General features: G+C 34.0%; 1 protein-coding gene across 1 annotated transcript; it reads right to left on the bottom strand.

Annotated features, from left to right (window-relative positions):
• Window positions 1–1,733: 1,733 nt before the first annotated feature.
• On the bottom strand, window positions 1,734–12,098 carry LOC126833943 (venom serine protease-like). The gene is made up of 6 exons (XM_050565539.1): window positions 11,348–12,098; window positions 10,275–10,529; window positions 6,971–7,181; window positions 3,052–3,252; window positions 2,532–2,849; window positions 1,734–1,849 (listed from the first exon to the last, which is right to left on the bottom strand). The coding sequence occupies exons 1-6, from the start codon at window positions 11,735–11,737 to the stop codon at window positions 1,830–1,832; spliced, it is 1,395 nt and encodes a 464-aa protein (XP_050421496.1). The 5' UTR covers window positions 11,738–12,098; the 3' UTR covers window positions 1,734–1,829.
• Window positions 12,099–12,359: the final 261 nt, after the last annotated feature.

Below are 12,359 nucleotides of genomic sequence, written 5' to 3'. Positions count from 1 at the left end.
TTTTCCCTCGAGGCAAACAGTAACAACCACGTTTCCGAACTGTTGACTCTGCGTTATTGACTTAGGCGTGCAGAAACAACAAAAACACCACACACATAACTTAGCTGTACCTACTCTATATATCTATTGCTATCAAAACTTCGATATGCTGGTTAAGGTTATTTTTACTTACATTTATATTTTTGGATCTTTGGGTCTGTTTATTTATTAAAGTCTTAAGATGCCCTAGACGAGTACCTAATAAGTATATATACTGTATAACTAAAGGAGGTAAACATGTACAGAACTTCTCACATTGGTTAAGTTCTGTAATTGTTTACATACATAAGTATTTATAACAAAACTAGGTCGTTTGGTTTGTAACACTAGAGGCGTCTAACGTTTGAAACCATCTTGCGTTGGTTCTTGTTCGAAGGAGTTTATTCTGGACAACTTGAAATAAATAGTTTAGATTAAAGCTTTTTATATTTAATTTAATCCGTTGATCTGGTTAATTTTTGAACTTATCCCAATCGGTGAGTAGGGATAATGTTGAGTATAATGTTTCTGTTTATGTACTATACATGTAAAATGTCTACAAACTTATATGTTCATAAGTCTGTACCACTTTGCTCCGTCCTAACCGTGTCGGCTTTTTATAGTTTTAAGAAGATCAAACAGAAATGAATAATAATAACTATAACATTTCTACTGAACTTACTTCTTTTTTTTCTACCTTACCTCATAAGGTAATTTTATGCTCATATAATAAATGGATAAATATTATATTTGTACGAAATATAGTAAGTGTACAATATAGTTTAACAACGAAAAGTTGTTATTGAAAATATGAGAAGGAAGCAATTGTATATTTTAACGAATGATGTAGTTTATTATATGTAAGTGGACGTAGGTGTATTATTACATTTTTATAAAAATAACCAAGCGTCTCGTTGGTCAATATCTGTCATCCTTCGTTCGCTTCATGTATACTGCATAAAAAATAACAATGTCCAGATCGAGATAGCCTAAGTACATTATACAGGGTGTATCACGACAAATGTATAAATCGTGTTTTAGCTAAACCTGAAATGGTAAATGTACCTAAGAAAATCATTTCTTTTTATTCGCAAAATAGTGACCAAAACCGCAAGATATTTGTCTTTTTTTTTATGTGATAAATTTACTTGTCCAGTTATAATTGTTATTGTTACTGGTTTTAGCCTACTTTAGAACTAAAACATCAAGTAGTTATATTATTGAGTCATGCGTAGTGGTTTTTGTAAAACTCTATTTGTGTCAACTTCAAGAAAACAACACTTTTGCTCTATAATACATCTGAGAAATTATGTCTTTAGAGACAAAAAGAATAACTCGACAACATCATGGTTTGGTATTCTATTATAAGAGCTCCCATTGTTCGAGAGACATCTTTGGTCGTCATAATTGGCTCTCGACAATCGATTAAGAAAAGCGTTGTATTGTTTCTTTATACAAACAACCGGCGCGTCGCTGCGATGCGGCAAGCAAGTCGTTATAAATCAGATACACTGCTGAGGATATCTCTGGAAAAATCCTTAAAATTTTACAATGTAATAGTTGAACATTGGAAGTTATTAAATGTTAAATAAAAACTAGTCTTTAATGAATGCATCATAAGTGAGTAACGCAAACCGGCCATTTGTACGGCTTACGGTATGACAACTAATACATTTTAAAGTTCTATCATAATTTATAACGTATTCAATTTTCGTTTGTCTTATAACTCATTTCTTTAATCATTTAAAAAAACAACAACTAAAAATCTGATAATACATAAAATAGGTATTTCGCCGGAGTTGAAATTCTAATCAACCACAATACTTCTCACCTGAAAAAAAATGAATAACGAATTAGCATTTTCCGTTTGTGTACATTGATTTTAAAGTTGGCTGGTAAGCGGTGCTATACACAAAAACTGCGACTGATTTTGTGTACAGCAACGTTTTAAATCTGTACATTTTAAAATCGGGTTATTATTGTTTTTTAAATCAAAATAGTTATTAATATTAATGGTCAATAAAATTTTGATGGCGTAGTGCAAAAATGCATTCTTCTATCGACATTCATATTGTGTTATATTATGTGCTTTTTAAAACTATACTTTCTTTCTCTTTTCTACTGGTTTTAGCATAGAACACACTTATGCGATGACCAATTTGTCGGGAAGTTTCACGAAACTAAAAAACTAGGTTAGTGCTAGGTTAGAGTTTTTACAGCGAACCGGTCCATAGGATTTGTCTTTTCTAACAATTTTAATTCACAGAAAACGCACATACTACTCTCTGCCCGCATTAAAACTTATGGCTTTGGCGGAAGATAGCTTATCTTAGGTAAGTAGATACTAGGCATAAACAAAAGCACGTTTCACGTTTTACAACACACTTGCTCCATTGCAGAAAACCAAAAAGGCCTGAATTTTTCGCGTTTTTTTGTGCTCATATGGTGTGGATTTAAAGAAAAAATAGACATATTATACATGTCAAAATACTGCCCCTTTTTCTTTTATATACCTGTTAGTACGGTTTTAATCCAACTCAGATGCATCGGCACCGGCACCTTGGCGTTGACGAAAGGCGACGATTCGGTGCAAGCACTGCCGTAGCTGACCACTCCTATTACGGCCAGTTTGCCCGTGCTCGGGTCAGTCCACACGAGCGGTCCGCCCGAATCCACCTGACACGTGTCCGACTTTTGAAAAACGGTGCAAATGTGATCGCGTTCTTTGACGGTTTTGTAGTGTGTAGTGCATTTCGATATGGACACCACTTTGAGGTTGTTCTTTTGCAGAGCGTCGGACGCGGGACCGCCAAAGTTAGCCGTGCCGTAACCTGATAAAAACACACACAAAAAAAAAACCCCAAATAAAATACCTCTTATACGGTTAGATCGGATTACCCGCCGTCTTAAAAAACCAGGGCGGGCATAAAAAAACCCTGGCTGTTTTTTCAGGTAAAGTCCCACTAAACTTTAGGTCACACAATGTTGGGTTTTTCCAAAACAGCCCGGGTTTTTACGGATATGATCGTTTACCCAGCGCTTCGACCGTCTCGCCCACGAAGTCCTTGTCGGAGTACTTGAACGGCAAGCAAGCCGGTCCCACTTTCGACGAAAAAACAATTTCTTGGTGGGTCTCCACGATGGCCAAATCATGTGCCATGGATGAAGTGTTGAAATTCGGGTGTACGTACACGTCGGTCACCACTATAAGTTTGGCCGAATCCGTGTCGTTACCTGCAGCAATACGGTTTTGATTTATCAATAATAATTATCACCAAAAATCAGTCACACACACACAATCGATGACCCATCTACCGCGTGACGCTCGGTAACTCGGAAAATAACTTTGGATTTTTTTCTTTTGAAAACTACTTTTTATTTATTTCATTATACAGTGATAAAATTACATGGAGACAGGTATTCACTTTAAACTGTCAAAGTGCCAGAAAGCATGTCCCAGATGTACAAGACAATGTACCAAATATCTAGTATGTACAATATTAGTTAATTGTAAAAATAATAATCTGCCCATCGTAGCAGAAATGCAACATGTTTATTATATAATTTTATTATGTTAGAAAAAATACATTTAACTTAGGTGGCGCCTTGTTGAGATTTATTAAATAAATCACTATCTACCAAATGTTACAAACGTAATTTTCTTAGATACATACTTTTTTACTTGTTTTTTTCCAAATTCCTGATAATTTAATCTCTGTAAACCAGTTGTATGTTATAAAATTTTAAAAATTGGTCGTTGAATTGTCAAGTGCCTACGTTGGATGCTTAATTTTATTTTGAATTATTTTTCTAGCATATTATGTTGATTAAACCTACGTAAAACGAATATGGATATTTTTTATTTGACGATAGTATTGTAATAGTTTCAAAAATGAATTAATCTACTTTCGAGGTTTGATCAATTCGTCAAAATCGAATTGATGTCATTTATTTATTGAAACGTGCCACAATGTCGAAACGACCGTAGAGACAAACCATAGCAGACGAGTTTAAGTAGTTTAAGTACGGTCGCCGCGATTCGACGACTTGCGATTACTTGGAAGCTTCTCTGGACGGGTTATTGTCTTAGAAGAAAACAGCTTTCTCGCGTCTGTGTCGGTTGGTCAACATTAATTCGGCATGTAACCCCGCTAAGTCAAAATCGCCGTCCGTTAGGGATTAACACACAAACGTTACAACTTACCGTCGTTTCGCAAAATCCTTCAAGTTTTATTACTCCGAAAGTCGTCCCTTAAATTTGCCCCCCGGAAATTATGCATTATAAACAAAGAAGCTTGACGGTCCAAAATGGTCATTTTGCAGCCGTTTTAAGCAGCTATCCTTGGAACGAAAATTGTGCATTGTCCAAACTCGAAATTATAATAATAGTAAGTCAGAATACCATACAAAACGTCAGCTATAATGGATTCCTGCTGTACAAATCCGCATGGGAAGTAATAAGAGATTAAAATTATTTTCCCTGTAGAGGAAGCAAGCAAGCCCTCCTGTGGCGGAGCTGATTGAAATTTCAGTATGAGGTCTTTTCGTTTTACTATATTTTTTTTTTAAGTTATAATGTTGGTAAACTTAAATTCGCCAATGTTTTAAACTATACCATACTCCGTTCTTAGTACCGCGCCTTCTTTATTGGAAATGCTAACTTATAAAAATGTCTGGTGATTTATACAGATTTTAGAAGCTTCCAAGGGAAAAAATTTATATTATATAATATACAAGCATTTAGCCATTCACATTTTGCTGTGAGTAAAAATTAGTTATAATCGTGTTTTTAATACATATTTTACACTAATTCATTTACAGACTCTTAATGCTCGTATCAAATTGATTTTTTCGCCCAAAAATTAATTAAGTTAATGGAAATTCGAAAATGGATATAATATGTAAAACACTATATTAGTGTTACACCTACAAACGATTCCCTCTAACTGTTTAATTCAATCAATTACACAAAAATAGTATATTTAATCAACGAAAAATAAAAAATACATTTTTGTGTATTTTACATTTCTGTAAGGCGGTGCGCGCAGCTTAAAGAATATTTTTATCATTGTCCTAAAAATCGTAATCTGTTCTTAAAAGTCATTTATAGTTGAGTTAAGTCGAGCTGAGTTGAGAGTCGCAGATTAAAAAAATTATTTATTCAGATAAATCCTGGTTTCTTTGGAAAATGCTTTAATGGAAGTAATTTATTATTTACAATAATACTTATCTTAGTGTATACATATATATATATATATATATATAATATATAATACTTCATATTATATGTATTAAAGTAAAATTCATTGAAACGAACCATTAACTAAAATGTTTGCAAAAATAATCCAATTACTTTTTAAAGTTCAAATCTAAAATAAAATATAAGTATGTTCACTTTATGTAATTGCCAGGGTAAAATAATACGTTAATTAACTTGTTTGTCTTATAAAAACAGTATAAACTTTAAAATGTCTTTACGGAGAAATAACAGTATAATATTCTGTAATCTTTACTAATTATTGTTTCATATATTTTGTTAAAATGTGAGCTGTTATATATCTTTCTTAATATTGAAGCGTTTAATTATTATCCATTTTAAACAGCGAAAACTAATTAGAATTATTATTTATTATACTTTAATACTCAATACTGAAGGCCGGGCAAATTAAAGTACCCAATGAACTCATCCGTGAAAGATTTTTATGTATAGGAGGAAAATATTGTACTTGTATTTTAATATAACACATGCATAACATCTAATATCCGATATCCTAAAATTTATTTTGCTAAATTCTATAATAAATCAAGTAAAAAAATAAAACTAGAGGCTATTCCAAGAATAGTATTCTGAACCCTCCTGTTCAATATAAATTTATTCGAGCCTGTGGTTAAAAATAAAATAATGACAAGTCTACCCCCGTCGAGTGAAAAACGGTGTAATATTAGAAACTGGCTGTATTTTTTGCACTATCCTAAACCTAATAGTAGCGGGTCAAAACCCAATCGATATTGTTTGTAAAGGTACATATTGTATGTGTGTGTGTGCACACAGCAAAAACAAGCCTACGAGCATTGTTTTGACATAAGGGTCGCTCTAATTAGAAATATATAACAATCGATTTTCCGGTTTTGCCAGGTACATAAAAACATATTATTATACACTATAGAGCTTCCCATGTTATTCCCTTTTACAGCTATACACGCTTTAGATAATATGTATAAATTATAATGAATATATTTATCATAATATATTCTGTAATTCTCGGGTGTACTATAGCCGATCTGCGCGCGTGTCAGGTGTGTTATATATTATTACTATTTTTACTTTTTTGATTTTTAAAAAATCAAGTAGGTAAGTATGGTAATTGTAATGTTAAAAATCGAGACTCTGTAACTGTCTCAGCTTTAATATAAGTTACGCAATACACAGGTAGATCGGATTTCATACCCATGCGATATAATGATTTGAATTTGAGAAAAGTCAACGTGCCTATGCGATCTTATAACGCTTAATTTTCATTTGATTCTAAGCTCATTAAAAGGAGCTTGCCGAAAAGATACAAAACATAAATGTATATAAATCATTTAAGTTTCCTATAGTCAATTATTGTAAATTTTAGCTATTTTTCTTTCCACTTGCAGATCTCCGAAACAGATGAACGGATTTTGTTGGTTAGGGCATAAGCATGGCCGAAGATTTGAATTTTAAAACTAAAAATTAGTGCTACATTTTTACTTTTATTTCGACCAATCTCTCACTAAGAAATAGCACTAATTTTAAGTCTTAAGGTTTTTTTTAGTATGCCAAGCCTCCAACAAATCTCCACCCATGGTTTAAATTTTAAAGAACTTAGAACTTTAACACCGACTTGACAAGTAGTATTTGTGGTCGCTGTTGGACAACCAAACCAATATCGTTCATTACATGTATAGGTACAAAATATATGATTACCTTTGGACACGTCGTGATCGCCGACTAACAAACCAATTTGATACGGACTGACCCGGGTTAAACAATGAGCGGCGGTCAAAGCGTGGTGCTTGCCGATGATTGTCGCGCCGCAGAACAAGTTTGCCGTCCGTCCGTCTATCAACGAAGCCATCAATGGGAACTCGTTGACTCCAGCCGTTTTCCCGTTGCCAGACCTGCCCTGAGTAGTGACCTGAAAAGAAAACAAAGTCCGTCCGTTTCTTTAGCATAATTCAGTTCCCGTCGGATTAACCTAGCAATTAGCGCATAATCTGAAAGTGGGCACGACTGCCGTATCTTATGCAGACCGTTGATTTATTCAAAAAAATATATATTTTTGACGAGTACGCATTTCGGCAGTTGAATATTCATGTGACATAATAATCGAATCGATTTGTGTAGCCAACCATTTTTAAAAGGAATTTGCTGATCAGCGCGGAAAACAACAAAATACAAACCACAATAATTGAAAACGTCCCACGTTCCATTGACAAAAGAGCCGTTAACCTTTTGCGTTGACGCCCTTCCTTCGGAAATCACAATAATAGTTATTATTTACTCGATGATACTCCGTTATATTATAACAACCGTGTCAGAGTCATCTACACTTTACGTTTCATATGATGTAAAATTTATTAAAATGTCTTAGCATTTTCCTCGTCTGTTTCGATGAATAAGGTCAATCCTGCTTTCGCATGTCCAAACTATCTCTATATATTCTCTTAATTTTACCCTAAGCCCTACTAATGGCGGAACTCGCATATCTAACCTATACAGTCACTCCACACATCCATCTCACCTTTTTTTGTTTTAGCTACTTAAATTTTCCTTTCCGTCTTAATAACAGCTTTTTGTCAAACGACACATCCATTCGTTTTTTCCATTTATTCCAACTACAATTTTCTTAATGTATAAATTCTTTTTTTCCCTCCGTTCTCTTCAATAACTGATCACAAATACTTAAATTTTTCTACCATGTTCAGGTAGGTACCACTTGCTCTCCGAGAATAAAATAGCTTCTACCTGTGGACTATGTTTAGAGGAGGATGTTATCCTCATTGAAATTAAATTGCAGGTATCCTGTATATTTATTGAAACAATACTGCCATACAATTATTGCCTTAGCTGATATCTAAAAATCCACCAAAACATTAATCAAACGTGAAATGTAAAAACTTTGAAATGAAAAGTATACAATAAATCACAAGTCCACTTATTTAATAACCTGCTTTAAAAGTATAGACCATAATATATGCAATACACGTTTTATGTCTATTGTCTAAACACTTTTTATTTAGTTCTTTAAATAATAATAGTATTTTTAATGATATAACCATTATGTGTTTAGATATAATAAACAAAGTTGAATTAATACATTTTGATAAAATATAGCAAATTACGTACACGGCAAAAGTTGTTCATTCTTTAGTCGGTTAAAGTTGTATTTTATTACATAAATTAGTTTCGAAGACGTTGATGAAACGGGTGTAATAAACCGGGTAGAACGATGTAACATAATATGAGAGATATTATAACATTATTAATATATATATATATATATTTATGGACGTATTAAACTTGAAAAAGTTTCCACAAATTCAAAAGTAAGTGAAAAACAAGAATATATTGTTGTACGAGTCCATATGGCGTAATTAAATAAAACTTTGGCTTCGCAATGACTATAATACTCTTCGAATGTATACTGAAACTGATATTAAATTTTCTCCATTACTACCTCTGGTACATTGAATCCACTGTAATGTATTTATACGACTTCGGCAGTATATTATTTGCTCTCCCTTGCGCATTTACCTACATTCAGACTGTCCCGAAAACCAAACAAGGTGAGCGCATTGTACAATGCAAATTAATATAATGAAATCTAACGCATATTTCAACAACGACAAATAATGGGGAATTTTTTTTTGTCCAAAAAACCTATACAAAATACTTAATTTTTGGCACTGTTTTCTTGCAATGTTTATAATATTTTATTATAGTTTGAAATTCAGACAAAAATATAGTAGCCACCGTTTCGACTTCCACGCCAAACTTGATAAGTATTGATTTTAGAAAAAAAAAGTGTTTTTATACGTCAATTTTTCCATTATAATAAAAATTAAAAACAATAACATTACAAGAGCACTATCCGGGTCGTCGAACAAATGAGAAAAATGAGTTCAGGCTGATGTCTAGTTTAATCAGTATTAAGTATATTATATTGGACTTTCGGATAAACGAGAAAATTATTAAGGGAGATGGTTTGAACTGATGTGTATAGCTATTATAGAAAAAGGAAGACAAGCGCTGGCGGAAAATAAAACCTATTATTTTAAATTGTCAAAAACAGTTACGGCTTTTGCAAACTTTAATGGAATTTGTTATTTTATACCTAGTTGCAAAGTCGAATACACATACCACATGGATTATCTGAATTTATATGTTTTCATAACATAATATTGGATTCGACATTTTCAATCATTGTTTCTCTACAGATGTGTATATTATATAATATTTATCCAGCGACTGGTTGTAAAGATACTGTGAGTATCTAATATTAAATTTAATCTATATTTAAGGAATTTGTATTCATTTACCTTACAGCCAAATTAATTTTATTAAAAGTAGCCACTTATTCGATGGCTACTTTTGTATAAAAACTGCAATTGTATTGTATTATATTATTGTTCTAATTGTTTTTATATGCGGCTATGCAAGCATGTTCAATTAAGATGCTATGCAATATGTTGCCCTCCGTCACGGTTGGACGGATTGTAAAGGAAGCGTTTGCATATTTTACAACGATAAGTCGAAAATAAAGTGGTTAATGATTTAATGGTGTAGGTACTAATAACATACAAAAACGCATTGGACTATACAATTATGGTATCGCTAAGTGCATATTCCTCAATAAAGTGATAAATCAGTTATTACATTTCGTTGTGGGAAATTAATTCCACGGTTGTTTTTCAGTTGTTGGAATTATTTCAAAATTATTGACTCAAGGAGTACACAAGACAAAACAATAGTCGGTAGTCGATAAAATATAAGATAATCAAGTACATAACTAATAAGTATAAAATATTCGGTTCATTCAACCAGTTATTACTGATTAAGTTTGATGAACGTCTATCATATGATACAAACAAACGTAGCAAGCACTCACAAACATCAAGAAAATCACATAAAATAACCTTAACGATCTTGAAAGCCAAACACTTTTTATAACTTTCTTAGTGCATTAATTTTATAGCTGTCATATATAACTAGTCATTATTATTTTCACCTTATTCCTGTTACCGCAATCGCAAGTGCGCGAATATTTTTCGGGTTCTCGTTTAACATGTTTGGCGTACTTGGCGCCCAACGAGCACATGAACTTGCCGCCCTTGCTGTGAATCCTCGCCTTGAACATTATGCTCATCTTGTTGGTCCGACTGCTAATGGTGAACGACCTAGGTCCACATCGTCGGACTCCGTCCATGAAATTAGCGTCTCCCGTCCTGGACACGACCAACGCGTCCGTTTCGCATAGAGGACTCTGGAAGTTTAAAGAAAACCGTATCGTTAGGGTCTAAGATACCTAACCGTATCTTAGATTATTTTCTAATGTCCTCGCCCCCCCCCACCCCCCGAAGGGTTATAGGTCCCCATAATAGGGTGCTCGAGGGTGAATAAAACGCCCAGATTTTCGTATTAATATACTTAACAGATTTCTATGTTTTACAAATGTAAAATTTAAATTTTGTAAGTTTAAAATAATTACAAAATGTTCGCTAAACGTATAGGAATACCTATCGTATAATATAATCGTAGGAAGTAAGAAATTGTTTATAATAATTCTATTTTAATTTCAAGACACTTTTGGGGATTTTAGACCATAATTATAGGACTTGTTTGATCGTAAAAACTGTTACTTATATGGCTTGCTATTTCTGAACGATTTTCGTCAATGGGCCGTCTTAAGAATCGGGCGCAAACTAGATTGTTACAATATAAATTTACAAATCCATCCTTTCATTCCACTGAAAGAGACAAACTCTACTTCACACTTCTACTGTAGATTGTGATATTATAATACTGGATAAATTCACTACTTTAAAGAATAAAAATACGAGTCCGTTATAAATGGACATATTTGATAGTGTACGATGTTATATATAACTAGAAAATTAAGGCCACCCCATTCATTCACATTTTTCAAATTTGAAGTATAAGTTGGGGGTGTGTGTGGAGCTAAGACTAACTATTGTCTTGGCGACCCCTAAGATTGAACTCTACGTGCGCTCCCCCCCCCCCCAAGTGCATCTCGCCCCTCCGGTCAGAGACGAACGGGTACAATAGTGTTGTTGTGTTTACTTCGGGCAGATAGAACTCCTCGCAGTTTAACACCAAACGGCCGGACGCGGAAGTGGTTTTGGCGTGCCACCGGCACTCTTGGCCGAGCGAATAGTGATCCGGATATCCGGGCGAGTACAGCGAATACGACCTGTTGCCGGGCTCGACTATTTGGAAAAACTCGCATCCGTTGAAACGATACCCGTCGGCGTCTTCGTCCGGACTCGAGTCCGTGAGTTCGGCCGCGGACAGACCGACCACCACGAGCAGGGCACAGCGGTATGTTGACATTGCGAGCTGGTCTTTGAGAGTGTGTTCCGACTTGGCCGTCGTTAATTCGTTTGCATAAGAAAATAATAGGTAACAGTACAACACAGCCGAACCGAACGAATCGATAGCGCCGTTAATCATTTCTAGAAAAAACTCGAGGGGACCTGATAATCGCCTTGCCGCGTTGTGTCCTTATTAATTAATCCCAACTGAGTCGTTTTACTTCCCCTCGAGTCCCCCTTTTTTGTACCTATAACCGCGTGCGAGACAGCGTTTGTAATGTATGAATTATAACAATATGTCAAAACCGGCCGCGATAACACTCGTATAATGTATTGTGGCAAACCTATGCCACCACGAAATTACATATTTTATCCTTTAATATTCACCGCACCAACATTGTTGTTGTAATTCTATTTGAAGTTCGACCAAGCAAACAATAAAAAATATGGACATTATTCGCGGCATTTCAAAAATCAATCGTTGGAAAATTAAGTATACAGTATACCTGTATTAAACCTAATGGATTTGTTCAACGGACTTCATACATTTTATGACGCTAAATGCTAAACAAAATGAATTGTCGGTCGATAAAAGAAGGAATCAATATACATAAATTATACATAATATTATTATCAAGGAAAATATATTACTTTACTTGGCCATTAACTGCTTTTTTTTTCACGACCAAGAGGGGAGACCCGCTTGTCACATTGTTTCCTAATTAGATATATTTATGTACTTAGCCATTAGCTATAATTTA

Source organism: Adelges cooleyi, unplaced genomic scaffold, assembly GCF_023614345.1.
Source record: "Adelges cooleyi isolate 19-005CV unplaced genomic scaffold, UGA_ACOO_1.1 ACOO_flye_CR_arks_rails_tigmint_CR_PRNA_2, whole genome shotgun sequence".
Lineage (NCBI taxonomy): Eukaryota > Metazoa > Arthropoda > Insecta > Hemiptera > Adelgidae > Adelges > Adelges cooleyi.
The sequence above is the reverse complement of the archived record's forward strand: the minus strand, read 5'-3'. Positions and strand labels throughout refer to the sequence as shown.